Below are 12,987 nucleotides of genomic sequence, written 5' to 3' on the forward strand. Positions count from 1 at the left end.
CCCCCCCCAGTAGAGAGGTGTATATCTTAGTTGCAGGTACTTCTAGTTGTGGGATGTGGGACGCCGCCCCAACGTGGCCTGATGAAAGGTGCCATGTCCGTGCCTAGGATCCGAACCCTGGGCCGCTGCAGCGGAGCGCGTGAACTTAACCACTCGGCCACGGAGCCGGCCCCTGTAGCTATATATTATTCTACTTAGAATTACTGTTAATCTCTTGATTTCAGACATCCCTCTCACTTCTGTTGCTTGGTTAATCGGTTTTGAAGAATACTAACAAAGTTTGAAGATTCTCTCGATTTAAACAAATTAGGGACCATTCCCTTCTCCTTTTCTTCTCTTCACAATGTTTGCTACTTATGTAATTATTTTCCTTTCGTGTCTGATTCCCTTCGTTACTTTAAATAATAAATGTAAACTTTATCTCTGTCCTGTTGACTTATGGTGATTGCTAGGCTCTGTTTGGGTTTCCCCTCCCTGTGCCGATTTCTGGAAACCACCTCTAGGCAGAAAGCCTGGAAGTGATAGAGCCACCGCATTTGTTTCTTCTCACAGGGATCATAGTCCTGGCTGCTTGTTATGCAATGCCTGAAAATATGTGTTTCCTGAATTTTATGCACTTTTCTAGTTGTTTATGGCGGGAAGGTAATTTCAGATCCTCTTGGCTGGAAGCTAAGGTAAAATGGCCTCTTAATCGCTGAATCTAGTGATTGCTTCAGAGCCCTCATACTGAAGTATAGATTGATACTATCAGGTTCGCATTCTCTTGAAGTTTTCTTTTGAAAACTTTTAAATACCACCCTTTCTTGTAGATCTTCTACCTCTGACTTTCCTTTCTGACTCCTTTACTGACTCCTCTTATTTTGTCTGGTCTCTTAATTATATTAATTCCAATAATAATTATAATAACAATGAGAGTCACCATGCCAGACCCTGTGCTAACCTTATACCTGTATTCTCATTTTAATTGATAAAGCAACTGCTTCCAGGGTTCTCTTTTCTTCTCCCTCTCATTCTGTGGTCTCTCTTAAGTTATTGGCCCCACCTATATGCCAACAACTTTTACATTTCTATTTTTAGCCCTGATTTCTGCACTGAGTTCCCAGTCTGTGTATCTAACTGTCTATGAGCATTTCCACCTGGATTTTCAAAGGGCTTGTTTGTCAACCCCATACAGTCTAAATGGAACTCTTCTTTTCCTCCTATTCTTGACATTATTTGATCTGTGGTTAAAAACACACACAAACACGAGAAAAAGTATGCTTCACATGAACAAACATAGAATCTGCATGTTAATTGAACCTTCTAGTTTTTTTGAATCCAGCTCTGGTTCTGCAGCCCTGCTATCCTTGTCCTATTGCAACTCTCTTCTTCTGTCTCTTGTATTGTACCAACCTCTGAACTGATCTCTGCCTCTAGTTGTGTTCCTCTAAAATCAGTAATATTTCTAAATTTTAAATCGGAATGTACTTCCTGACTTAAAGTCTTCAGTAGTTCCCTAAGTGCTACTGGATAACATCTGTGCTTTTTAACATGACATAAAAGCTCTCCCTCTGCTGTCGTTTGTTTCTGCTTTGATCTTTCTCTGGCTGCTCCTTTTATCTACTCTGAGTCAGCATCATTCCCTGACTCTACCATGCCTTTTTTGGTCAAACTTATGTTCTTGCTGTATCCCCAACTTTTACCTGGCTAACTCTCATTTATTTACTTCTAAGGCTTAGTCATTTGTTTCCAGGCCTCTTCCTTTTTGCTCCCATAGTATCCATGTGTAGCTCTAGCATTGTGTCTGTTATGCATTTAAAAGATTTTTGTTTCTCTTTCTTTTACTATATTATGAGGTCCTAGAAGATGTTTTTTAATTCATATTTGTAACCTTAGCACCTAACTGGATACTTGACATTCATTTTCTTTTTAGATAGTTTCTGTCTTAAATGGTGACACAACTATCCATCCTTTTCCCCCAACTAGAAATATGGATATTTTCGTAGTTTCCTCTCTCTCTCTCTCTCTCTCTCACGTGTAACCAGTTCCAAGTTCTTGAATTTTTGCTTTTAACTTTGGCATGTATGTTTGCATTCTTTTGTTCACATTTGTTTGTTCATTCAACAAATTTCATTACATGCTACTGTGTGCTAGGGGGTGTACTAACTATACTGTGTGCTGACCACTGCATTGAATTTGTAGAATTTATGGACTAACTTTTGGAGAAGTAACATAGTTACAAAGTTCAGTTTTTCCATTTAGGAACAAAGGTTTATCTCTTCAAATATAATTTTAGGTACCTGAGGAAAATTTCATAAATATTCCTCATTTGGTTTTGTACATTTTTTAAAAAGCATTATTTGTAAATGTTGAACAGTTCTTTTCCTATTGTGAATGAGAATTTTTTATTCTGTTACATTTTCCAATTTGTCATTGCTCTTGTATGGGAAACTGTTTAGATGATCCTGTATCTGGCCAACTTATCAAACTTCTTAGTAGTTTTCATGGACTTGGGTTTTTGGGTATTGGTTATGTCAATGACAAATATCAGCGTTTATTTTTCCTTCTAGATATTTATGAGTTTAATTCATTTTTCATATCTTAGTACATTGCTTAGGCCCTCCAGTACAATATTGGAAAACAGCAATTCTTGGCATCTTAGTAGTATTCTTGACTTGAATGAAAATGCTTCTTATCAATGTCTTGCTAATATGATGTTTATTTTAAATAATAATTTTTAAAAGTCAGATTAAGGAGCTGTCACTTATTTCTCACTCGCTAAGAGTTTGATCCTGAATCCAGGTGGAATTTTATTAAATGCTTTGTTGGTGTCTGTGGAGATGATCGTGTTAATCTGGTGAGTGTAAAGAATACAGTAAGAGATTTCCTGAAGACAGATGGACTTAACATTTCTCCTTTTCCCTGAGTTATTTAATACAGTGCTGGATTTGATTGCTAAGGTTTTATTTAGTGTATTTTCATTTATATTCATAAGTGAGATTGGTTTATAGTTTTTTCTTTCATTTAATTCTTCTCTGCTTTTATTTCAGAATTATGCTCACCTTATGAACTGTGTTGAAGCATTCCAGTTCTTTTGAATTGGAAAAACTGTTTAAATTTGACCTGTTTAAACCATAGGAATTAGTTGTTTCTTAACGATTACTAGAATTTGTCCATAAACATCATTTAGAAAATGGCTGTTTCTTGGCATCTTTATTTCTCTACGTCTAGTAAAGTATCAGGAGCAAAGTAGGAAGTTCTTTATCACTTGTTGAATAAATATTCTCTAGATGAGCTTCTGGGAAGTGATTTACTATATAGTATTGTTTTTTGTATTAACAGAGTTCATCTTAGTAGAGAAGCATTGTTATCCTGGCTAATTCACCAGAATGTGGAGTTGTTCTGAAAGAGACATACATGGAAATTTGTCTTGATGGATAGATTTTCTTCATAGAAAGATGCTGTTTGGGTAGTCTAAATTCAAAGCTACATGTTTAGGAAGACAGTCTAATTTGTGTCATTGAGTACAGTATTTTCCTAATTACTGAGTGTAAAGAGACCAAAAGTAACCATTTTACAAATGTATTCATGTTTTGGGTTATTTTTACTGTAAGAGAAGGCTTATTCTATGATTTAGATTCATGATAATTATTTTATAAGCAAACAATATTTTAGAAGTTAAAGTACTTTAATTTCAATAAAACTGACTATCCATCCATGTTTCCCTTTTTTCATTCAATTTTTAAAGCACTCATAAAACTCGAGGTACAGTATAGAAGTAATTGAATGTCTGAATATAACTCTAGGATTTATGTGGTAAAGCAGAGTAGTTTTCAGCTAGGGGCGGTTTTGTCCCCAGGGGACATTGGCAATGTCTGGAGACTTTCTAGTTGTCACAATGGGGGGATGCCACTATCATCTAGTGGGTAGAGACCAGAAATGCTAGTAAACATTCTACAGTATACAGGATAGCCCCCAAACAAGAAAGAATGGTCTGTCCTCAAATGTTAGTGGTGCTGAGGTTGAGAAACCCTATCATAAAAGGAAAGATATACACACAAATATGAACACGCAATACCAAAAGGTGTTCTCGGACATGGGCTTTTTCCCTTCAGCAACTAGAATTCTAACTTCATACGGTTTACACTGTCCTTATGCAAGGGGTATGAAGAGTATTCTTTGTTTTTTTAAAGATTTTAGTTTTCCTTTTTCTCCCCAAAGCCCCGTGGTACGTAGATGTATATTTTTTTTAGTTGTGGGTCCTTCTAGTTGTGTCGTGTGGGATGCCACCTCAGCATGGCCTGATGAGTGGTGCCATGTCCATGCCCAGGATCCGAACCGGCGAAACCCTGGGCTGTCGCAGCGGAGCACGTGAACTTAACCGCTTGGCCACAGGGCCGGACAGAGTATTCTGTTCTTGACTGACATCTAGTGAAACATTTAAAAATAAAACGTAAAGCTTAGGTTGAGATTAAGCATGTAAATCAGAGAGTTACTGCTTATTCTTATTTTTCCACTGTTAGGAAATTCACAAATAGGAAACTAGGAAGAGACTAAAGGATTTATTTATGGTTACTGAGAAATTATAACTGAAAAAGAATAGAATGTAGTAAATTTTAAGCTGAAGTATGTCTCCTTTATCTTTCACTTACATTCCTGATTTAATATTAGAGCTTAGAATATAAAATCTTTCATTTGATAGTTTATAAATGCAGAGTTACCCATGTGTAAGAGTTTTTATATTTTAAAAAATTGCCTAAAATCATAAAGTTTTAGAGCCAAAGGAGATGTAGGTGGTTTAATCCAATTCTCTCCTTTACAGAGATTAAAAAATTAATTTCAGAGAGAGACAGTGATCTAATCCAATGTCATACAACTTGTTAATGCGAGATCTTAAACTAGAACCCATAGCTTCTGACTTCTAGTTGAGTATTCTTTCAGGGTGAGGGAAAGTTATTAAGCAAAGGTATTAAGCACTTTGGATTTATTTGAAACTTTTATATTTTTTTCAAACTATGAATATTAAAACTGTTAAATTATTTCTTTAGAAAGACCATATACACCTGTTTGTCTATTTTTAGATGAATTAGTAGAGATTAGCCCTGTGGCCAAGTGGTTAAGTTCATGTGCTCTGCAGGGTTTGCCAGTTTGGATCTTGGGCACGGACCTAGCACTGCTCATCAAGCCATGCTGAGGCGGTGTCCCATATAGCAGAACTAGAAGGACCTACAACTAGAATATACAACTATGTACGTGGGGGGCTTTGGGGAGAAGAAGAAGAAAAAAAATGAATTAGTGTGTATGTTTATAAATCTCATGTTTCATTTAATTTTAATGTGTTAATGTTATGCCAATTTAAACATGAATATTGCACATTTTTCACAGGCAACAACACCTCCAAATCAAGGACGGCCAGATTCTCCTGTCTACGCTAATCTGCAAGAGCTGAAAATATCCCAGTCTGCTCTCCCCCCGCTTCCTGGGAGCCCAGCAATTCAGATTAATGGAGAATGGGAAACTCATAAAGATAGTTCTGGGCGTTGTTATTACTATAACAGAGGAACACAGGAAAGAACTTGGAAACCACCTCGTTGGACTCGGGATACAAACATAAGCAAAGGAGATTCCCAGAGTCCAGGAGATCAAGAGGTATGAGTTGTGAAGGAGGCACCAGGGAGTGACCAAACTCGCTTCCCGTTGTTCAGAGGCGAAAGAAGTGAATAGGCTTGTTTCTTGGTATGGAAATGGTAGAACACTTGAAATCTCTAAGATACTAAATGTTCTTTCCAAGTTTTATTATATTAATGCTAGTTACTTCCTAATCTCTAATTAGTAGACAGTAGCTAACCTTATAGCACGCTTACTAGTTCCAGTATTAACTGGATTAAAGTTGCCTAGTGCCAGTGGTTTCCCTCGTGTGCTAGAAGGTACTAATTCAATCATTGTTATTGTCCAAGCAGTGACAATTTTTAGAAAAAGAAGGAAAGAAAATATTTGACATGACTTAGCCAAATAAATAAAAAATAAAAAACAAAGTTATTTAACTGATTAAAACAGACACTTTTCTCTGTTGGTTTGGTATGGCCAGCAAGATACTTCACGGTTTTTCTCAGTCAGAGGTACAAGATCACTTTGATTTATATCTAAGGGAAACAAGTATAAAATAATTCCTTTGCTGCAAATAGATCGTCCTTTCAGTCTGACAGTCCACTCTGAAATCATTATTTTCTCTAACAAGTGTTCGAATTCTCCCTTACCCCCCACCTCGGTTTCACTTCCCTCACACCTCTTAGAGGGCGGTGCAGCGATTTGGCCCACCATATTTTGAGAAACACTCATCTCAGGTCTGAAGAGATTCCTGGGGACTGTTTAGATACGTAGGAGAAGCTTGAGTAGGATGGATAGAACAGAGTTAAATCCTGTGTTTTGATAGACAGGCCCCTGCATCTGCATAGGACACCCTGCTTTTATAGAAAGCAGCCGGCTGTACAATAAAAACAGAAATCCAGGGGCCGGCTCCATGGCCGAGTGGTTAAGTATGCGTGCTCTGCTGCGGCAGCCCAGGGTTCGGATCCTGGGCACGGACATGGCACCGCTCTTCAGGCCACGCTGGGGAGGTGTCCCACATCCCACAACTAGAAGGACCTGCAACTAAGATATACAACTATGTATCGGGGGGTTTGGGAAATAAAGCAGACAAAAAAAACCCACCAGAAATCCAGTTAGGTAGGAGCTGGAAAAACCAGGTAACACAGCCTGCATTTAGCAGAATCTGAAAAAGCTTTTTGTGGTTAATAACCCCTCTTCTTGTCCTATTTTTCAGTTATTTATAGCTTTGGTTTGGAGATAACTTGTACCTTAGTGTTCAAGAATGAGCTAGAGAATAGTGAGAGAAATTGTTCTTGTGTTACTATAGTAAGGAAAGTGTTAGGAACACTGAGTGGTAGATCTAGAAAGATTTGAAAATAAGTTGTCCTGTGTAGCAATAGCAAAGTCAAATCTAATAATTTGGGAGAATTAGGGAAAGGGCTGTATTATAGAATGATTTAAAGGAATTCAGAGTGTCCATGGGAACTTTTAACATGTTTCTTAGCTTTCCATTTCAATAAATAGATGAGAGTTATTTGTATATCAGAGTCTCAGCTTATACTAGTAGTCTTTGCACAGGTTTTATAAAAACAAATAGTTATTTCCAAAGTGGCTGAAGGATAACTTCCAGTAACTTCTTGAGAAAGGTCGCACATGGGAGGTTAAATTGAGATTTTTGTATGTGAAAATGTCTGTATTCTGCTTTCATATTTCATTGATAGTTTGCCTGAGTATAAAATTGTAGGTTAGAAATAATTTTTTCTCACAGTTGTAAGATATTTTGAACTTTGCTTTATGGCAACCTGGGTCACCTGGTTTGTGGGGAGTCTCCAATGTTAGAACCATTAGGCCTTCCTTTTAGACTATTCAGTCTCCACAGAAGTCTTAAAATCTTCTGCCTAGAGAGTCAGGGCTGCCAGGGTCTTGGTAGTTGGCATTCAGTTTGTGTATCGTTCTTTGGTCTGCCCTATTTCTGTGTGATACCCATGTCCCAACTGTGCCTCTTATCTCCCAACTCAGAATCTTCCTGTCTTCCCTCTTAAGAGGGAGTAAATCCCTGTACTTCTGGGTAAGGGAGGGGCACACACCTAGCAGCCACACGTGAAGAAGGAGATCCTGGTGATTTTAGTACCCTTGCCTTCACCTGGGGGCTCCAGGAGTACCTAACAGTTAGTTCCTGAGCCGTTTGAAAATTGTGCTCTGTAAATTTGTTGGATTTCATCTTTTCAACTCCACATCTACCCCACCAGTTAAGATTCTGCTTTCTTTGTGGATAATTTCACTTTTTTTCATCTGCTTCTTAGCTCCACAGTTTTATGAGTATTGTTTCTTCTTGTGTTCTCCCTTTTCTTGAGGGGTTAGGTCTTTTTAAGATATTTCAGTGCTTTTATTTTAGTGGGGTTTGAGAGGGAGCAAGTGTTCACTCTTCCATCTTAACTCAGAAGCTTATTATTTTAGCAGTTACCCTAGAACAGTGGTTCTCAGCCCGTAACAGTTTTGCCTCCTGGTGGGCATTAGACAATGTCTGGAGAGATTTTTGGTTGTTACAACTGGGGGAGCACTACTGGTGTCTAGTGGGTAGAGGCCAGAGAGGCTGTCAAACATCCTGTGATACACAAGACAGCTCCCAAATTGAAGAATTATCTGGCCTTAGGTGTCCATAGTGCTGCTGTTGAGAAACTCGGCCTTAGAAATTTTGACATGCATACTTAGAAAGTCTAAAGTTAATTGGTATCTTCTTGCTCCTTAAAGCGGTACAAGAACTATACACGCTGTTGTGCTATTGTTGTCTTATATTTTGTTTCTATTTTTAGCCCTCTTATTGTTGTACAAGGTGACTCTAAAAGTTAATCCTCATATTTACCACTTTGTTTTCTCACATTTCTTTATGCAGATTAGATTGTCTTGGATAAATTTTCTCTTGTCTAAAGTACATAGTTTTAAATTTCCTTAGTGTGGATCTGTTAGTGATAGAATCAGATTTTTTGTTTGTCTGGAAATGCATTTATTTTGTCCTTATTTTTGAAGAGTATCTTTACTGGGTGTACAGTTCCAAGTTGATTGTTCACCTGTTTGTTTTTTCCTAGTTCATTGAAGATTTCATTCTCTGTTTTCAGGCTTCCATTGTTGATGTTGGAAATTCACTTGTCATTCCTTTAAGAGCAGCCTGTCTCTTCTTGCTGGCAGCTTTTAAGATCTTGTATCTCTGCTTTCACTATGAGGTAACTAGGTGAAGGTATCTTTTTTTGTTTCCTGCCAGGGCTTTGTTGGGACTCCTGAATTTAGGGAGTCCTGTCTGATCAGGTCTGGAAAATTCTTAGTCATTGTCTATATATAGCTTCTGTCCCATTTTCTCTTTCCTCTCATTCTGGAACTTTGATTAGATGACTGCTTAATCCCCTTACTCTGTTTGTCATGGCTCTTGATTTCCCGTATACTTTAAAATTTTCTCTCTGTGTCTCTTCCTGCTTCATTCTCAGTCATTTTCAGATCTAGCTCCTGTTCACTATTTTTCTCTTCAGGTACATCTTTATGTGATATTAAACCAGTCCTTGAATTTAAAAAATGTTATTTTTTTATTTGTTTGGAGGAGCTTCCCCATCTTATTCCTTTGAAAAGTTTTAGACCTGCAAAAAAAAATGGAAAGAATAGTAGAGTGAGCATCCATATACCAGATGTCCTTCATCTAGATTCATCAGTTGTTAACATTTTGCCACATTTACTTTATTTCTCTATCCCTCCTTCCACCTCTTTACCCTCCAATAATTTTTTCTGAACCATTTGGAGGAGACAGCATAAGATTTTATTCTCTGAATGTAAGGACATTTTTCAGCAAAACCAATTTTTTTGGTGAAAAACAGATTTATCATAGCCAACAAATTTAATATTGGTATATTATTTAATACATAGTTAATATTCAGTGTTTCTCACTTGTCAAGTAATATCCTTTATAGTTTTTCCTGCAGTGGAGCATCCAGCGAGGGATCATGTATTGCATTTATTTGTCATGTTTTTCTTTAGCTTTATTTTATATTTTATTTTTGATAATTCCAGTATATAAAGTCTTTGAGAGTCTCATTATGTTGTCTGTTTTTCTTGTCTCTCACTCATGGTGTTTTGTTGCACATCTTTTGTGTGTCTCAGTATGTGTTTTAATGTGAGATGATAGTTCTTGAAAATTCGTATATAGGAAGTCTTTAATGCTGGGGTTGAAAGTTTATTCCTTCAGAGAGGATGTGCTTTGTTTCTGCCAGGTGCCTAGGGAAACTGGTATCCTATGAATATCTGTAACTAAATTTTCAGTTTTTATAGGCCACCTAAGTAGTAGTAAGTTGGATTGCATAAAGACTTGCTTGTAGTTGGGGATTCCTCCAGTTTCCCCCAATTTTTTGTGAAGATTCCTGTGATTTCCCTAGTGTGGAATAAAGGGACGAGATTTGTTTCTGGTTCACCCATAATCTGTGGGTATAATTCTTTGGCCTCCCAGTTCTTTATTGTGGGGTATCCTTTTACACTCCCTGCCTTTGATGGTCCTGAGTCCCGTTCCCCAGTGCTTCTGCATGGCCTCGAAAACTAATGTTCTAGTTCGGGGTTTGGCAACTATCTTCAACGAGAAGGCTGGTCTTTTTATTCTACTTATCTTTCTGGATTCTTATTTCTACTTAGTTTTTGACCTCTCAGTATTTCTTAACTAACTTCTTGCTGCTTGATGATTTTTAAAAAAATTTTATGTAATATTTTAAACTGCTTTCATCTGGGCGATCAGTTGGGTACCTACCTGTCATTCTTCTATAAATGGAACATCTAGGTGGCCTCCTCATCTTTCTACTAGGCTATGTTTGCTACAGAATATTTACCCCAAAGTCGCTGGGCCAAGTGTCCTGCTGAATGGAGTTATTTAGTATAGAACAGTTAACATTTGGAGAATGCTTACCAAAATAATCTTAATTTTTGTTTGTCCTTAGACATCTCTTTTCTAGCAGTAAATATTAAGATCTTAAAGCTACTCTTGGTTCTATAGTGTAAGAAAACATGTTGAGGTACTGGAGCGTTACTTTTCATGGTAGAAGTGAACATTTTACTGCACAAAAATTAGGAAATTATGGTGAGCATTTTGTTAACTAGAAAGTTGAGTTTATGAAAAACATGATTTAGTGACTTTCTTAAATTAATTTTGCTAATTAGATTGCATTCTTTTACTGTGTTTCTAAAAGACTTTATTGCACTTCTCCTTCATGAGCTTACATTTTAAGTGGTCTCAATTAAGTAAAAATTAATCCTAATTTTTGATTTAGGTTGTCCATTTTCTAAAAACATTACCGTTCTGAAACATATACAGCTCAGTTTATGCAAGGATTCTGCAAAGTTGTCTATGTCAGTTTTTGTGAACATATTAATATTAGGATATTTATGTCAAGTTACTTCTACAACATTGAGAATCTAAATATCTTAGTGTTTTAGACCAAATTACAATGGTAGAAAATATATCTGATTAAGATTTAATTGCAGAAACTATTTTACCTGTAAGTGATCCTGGAAGGGTCATTTGCACATGAGAGTTAACCTAGTGGATATTGGTTGAATGAATGAAGTTTAAGTGCAGTAAGCAAATTGCTACTTAGTCACATGGTGCCTCTTGTTTGAAAAAACAGAAATGGTTAAATTTTCTCCATCTTCTAATTTGCTTCTCTTAAATGTCTGGAGTTTATCGTTTTTTTTTTTTTTTTTTTAAAAGGAAAGGATACCTTAATTATTTCCACAATGAATTTCTTAACCTCTCTGTATTGTGTTTGAATTTTCTCAATAATATTTTTTCTTGTTTTGAAGTTTAGTTTCCAACAGTCTTTAATAAGCACTTGGTTGGGTGAGTTAGGAAAATTTGCCAATAAATTAGGACATAAAATATAGTGTTACAAAGCTAGTGTCTTTTTCCCTCCTTGCCATCCCACACACTTTCACAAAAGAGTTCAAGATATATTTATTGAGCATTGTTGTTTGCCAGAAATTTGGTTAGGAACTTGTGAGATAGAGATGAGTGAGAATTTTCAAGATTCTCAGTCTGATGAAGTACCCCATCCGCTACTTTGCTTACACATAGGCATGTGTATGCATACACACTCCTGTCATTTTCTAACCTGATTTCAGTTTAAAAGCAGCATTAAATAGAAAGTAACATTTTATCTGTCTGAAACATTGTTTTCAATTTTATTATGATGAATTTCTCTAGGGTTGCATTAATGTGATAAAATAACTATTATTAATTTCACCTCACCACTTACAATGTACCATTTAAAAGACTAAACAATGTTTTGAAGATTAAATACTCAAATATATTCCAGATATCTGGTACTAATACCCAAATAAAGTCTATCGCTTAGATTTTCAACTACTGTGTATATATATGCAAAGAAGAAAAATCCTTATGTTTCTGACTGTTTATAGCTTCTTTCATCAGAAGAAAACTACCACAGCATTTGTTACAGCCAGTCAGATAGTCAGTGTGGTTCTCCTCCAAAGGGTTGGTCAGAAGAGTTGGATGAACGTGGGCATACCTTATATACCAGTGACTATACTAATGAAAAGGTACCTTTTTTTCCTCATCTAGTGTTCTTGGCAGAATCCTCTCATAAAACAGTTGTGTACTGAAGTTTTAGTAGTAAAAAACTCATGAAAATATTCTTTATTGTAATTCTATAATCATGACAATTGACAAATGAAAACTCAGTATAGCTACTGATTCATGGGTTTAAACTGCTTACAGTGATACTGATTCTTGTAGTGTTGAAACCCATTTAAGATAGACCTTTTAAAGAGTAGACCTACTGAGTATCATTCTGTTTAGACTTCTTCAATAAATGTATTTCTTTATATTTTTCTTGGTGAATAGTTTTCTGAACATGCCATTATGATATACCACTTCACTTCCTGTATTCCTTTTTCTTTTATAACCAAGTTATGTAAAACAAAAACCATGAATCTAGTATGTTGTGATTAATTAATTAGTTTGGGAATACATATTGAAATTTTATGTGTATTATATCTGGTATCATCAGAGAAGGTAACTGCTTGGTTGTGCTAGTTTAGAGAATAGATCCTTGGAAATAAATGGAGGTAGGTTTTTACCCCTCATTCCTGCTTTAATTATTAGACATTAGAACATTAGGAAACAGTAGTTTTCATTTATTTCACAATCAAGATCACATGTTTATATTACCAATACTTATTCTTTTTCTCCTCATATTCCCTATGTTATCTTATGTGAAGTTTTGTTGTTATTTAAATCATATTGAGTAAGATGTGTCGGCTATAGGAGGTAACTCCTAAGGGTTTGCATAAAGTTTGGCTTAAATTGTTCAGTAGTTTTATACTTAAAGATTGAAAAAAGTTTTCCTTTTGTTAGAGTGTGGCCCTGTGTCCGCT

General features: G+C 36.2%; 1 protein-coding gene across 7 annotated transcripts in view; it reads left to right on the forward strand.

Annotated features, from left to right (window-relative positions):
* Positions 1-12,987, forward strand: part of ARHGAP12 (Rho GTPase activating protein 12) — a 117,864-nt gene that overhangs the window by 56,928 nt on the left and 47,949 nt on the right. For 4 of the 7 annotated variants that reach the window (XM_046678839.1, XM_046678840.1, XM_046678842.1 and 1 more), the window contains exons 4-5: positions 5,365-5,628; positions 12,010-12,150. The exons of 1 other annotated variant lie outside the window; for it this stretch is intronic. In XM_046678839.1, the coding sequence (XP_046534795.1) occupies positions 5,365-5,628; positions 12,010-12,150 (405 nt within the window). The remainder of the gene's footprint in view (positions 1-5,364; positions 5,629-12,009; positions 12,151-12,987) is intronic. 2 more of the 7 variants (XM_046678841.1, XM_046678845.1) reach the window with 1 other exon arrangement.

Source organism: Equus quagga, chromosome 12 (genome assembly GCF_021613505.1).
Source record: "Equus quagga isolate Etosha38 chromosome 12, UCLA_HA_Equagga_1.0, whole genome shotgun sequence".
Lineage (NCBI taxonomy): Eukaryota > Metazoa > Chordata > Mammalia > Perissodactyla > Equidae > Equus > Equus quagga.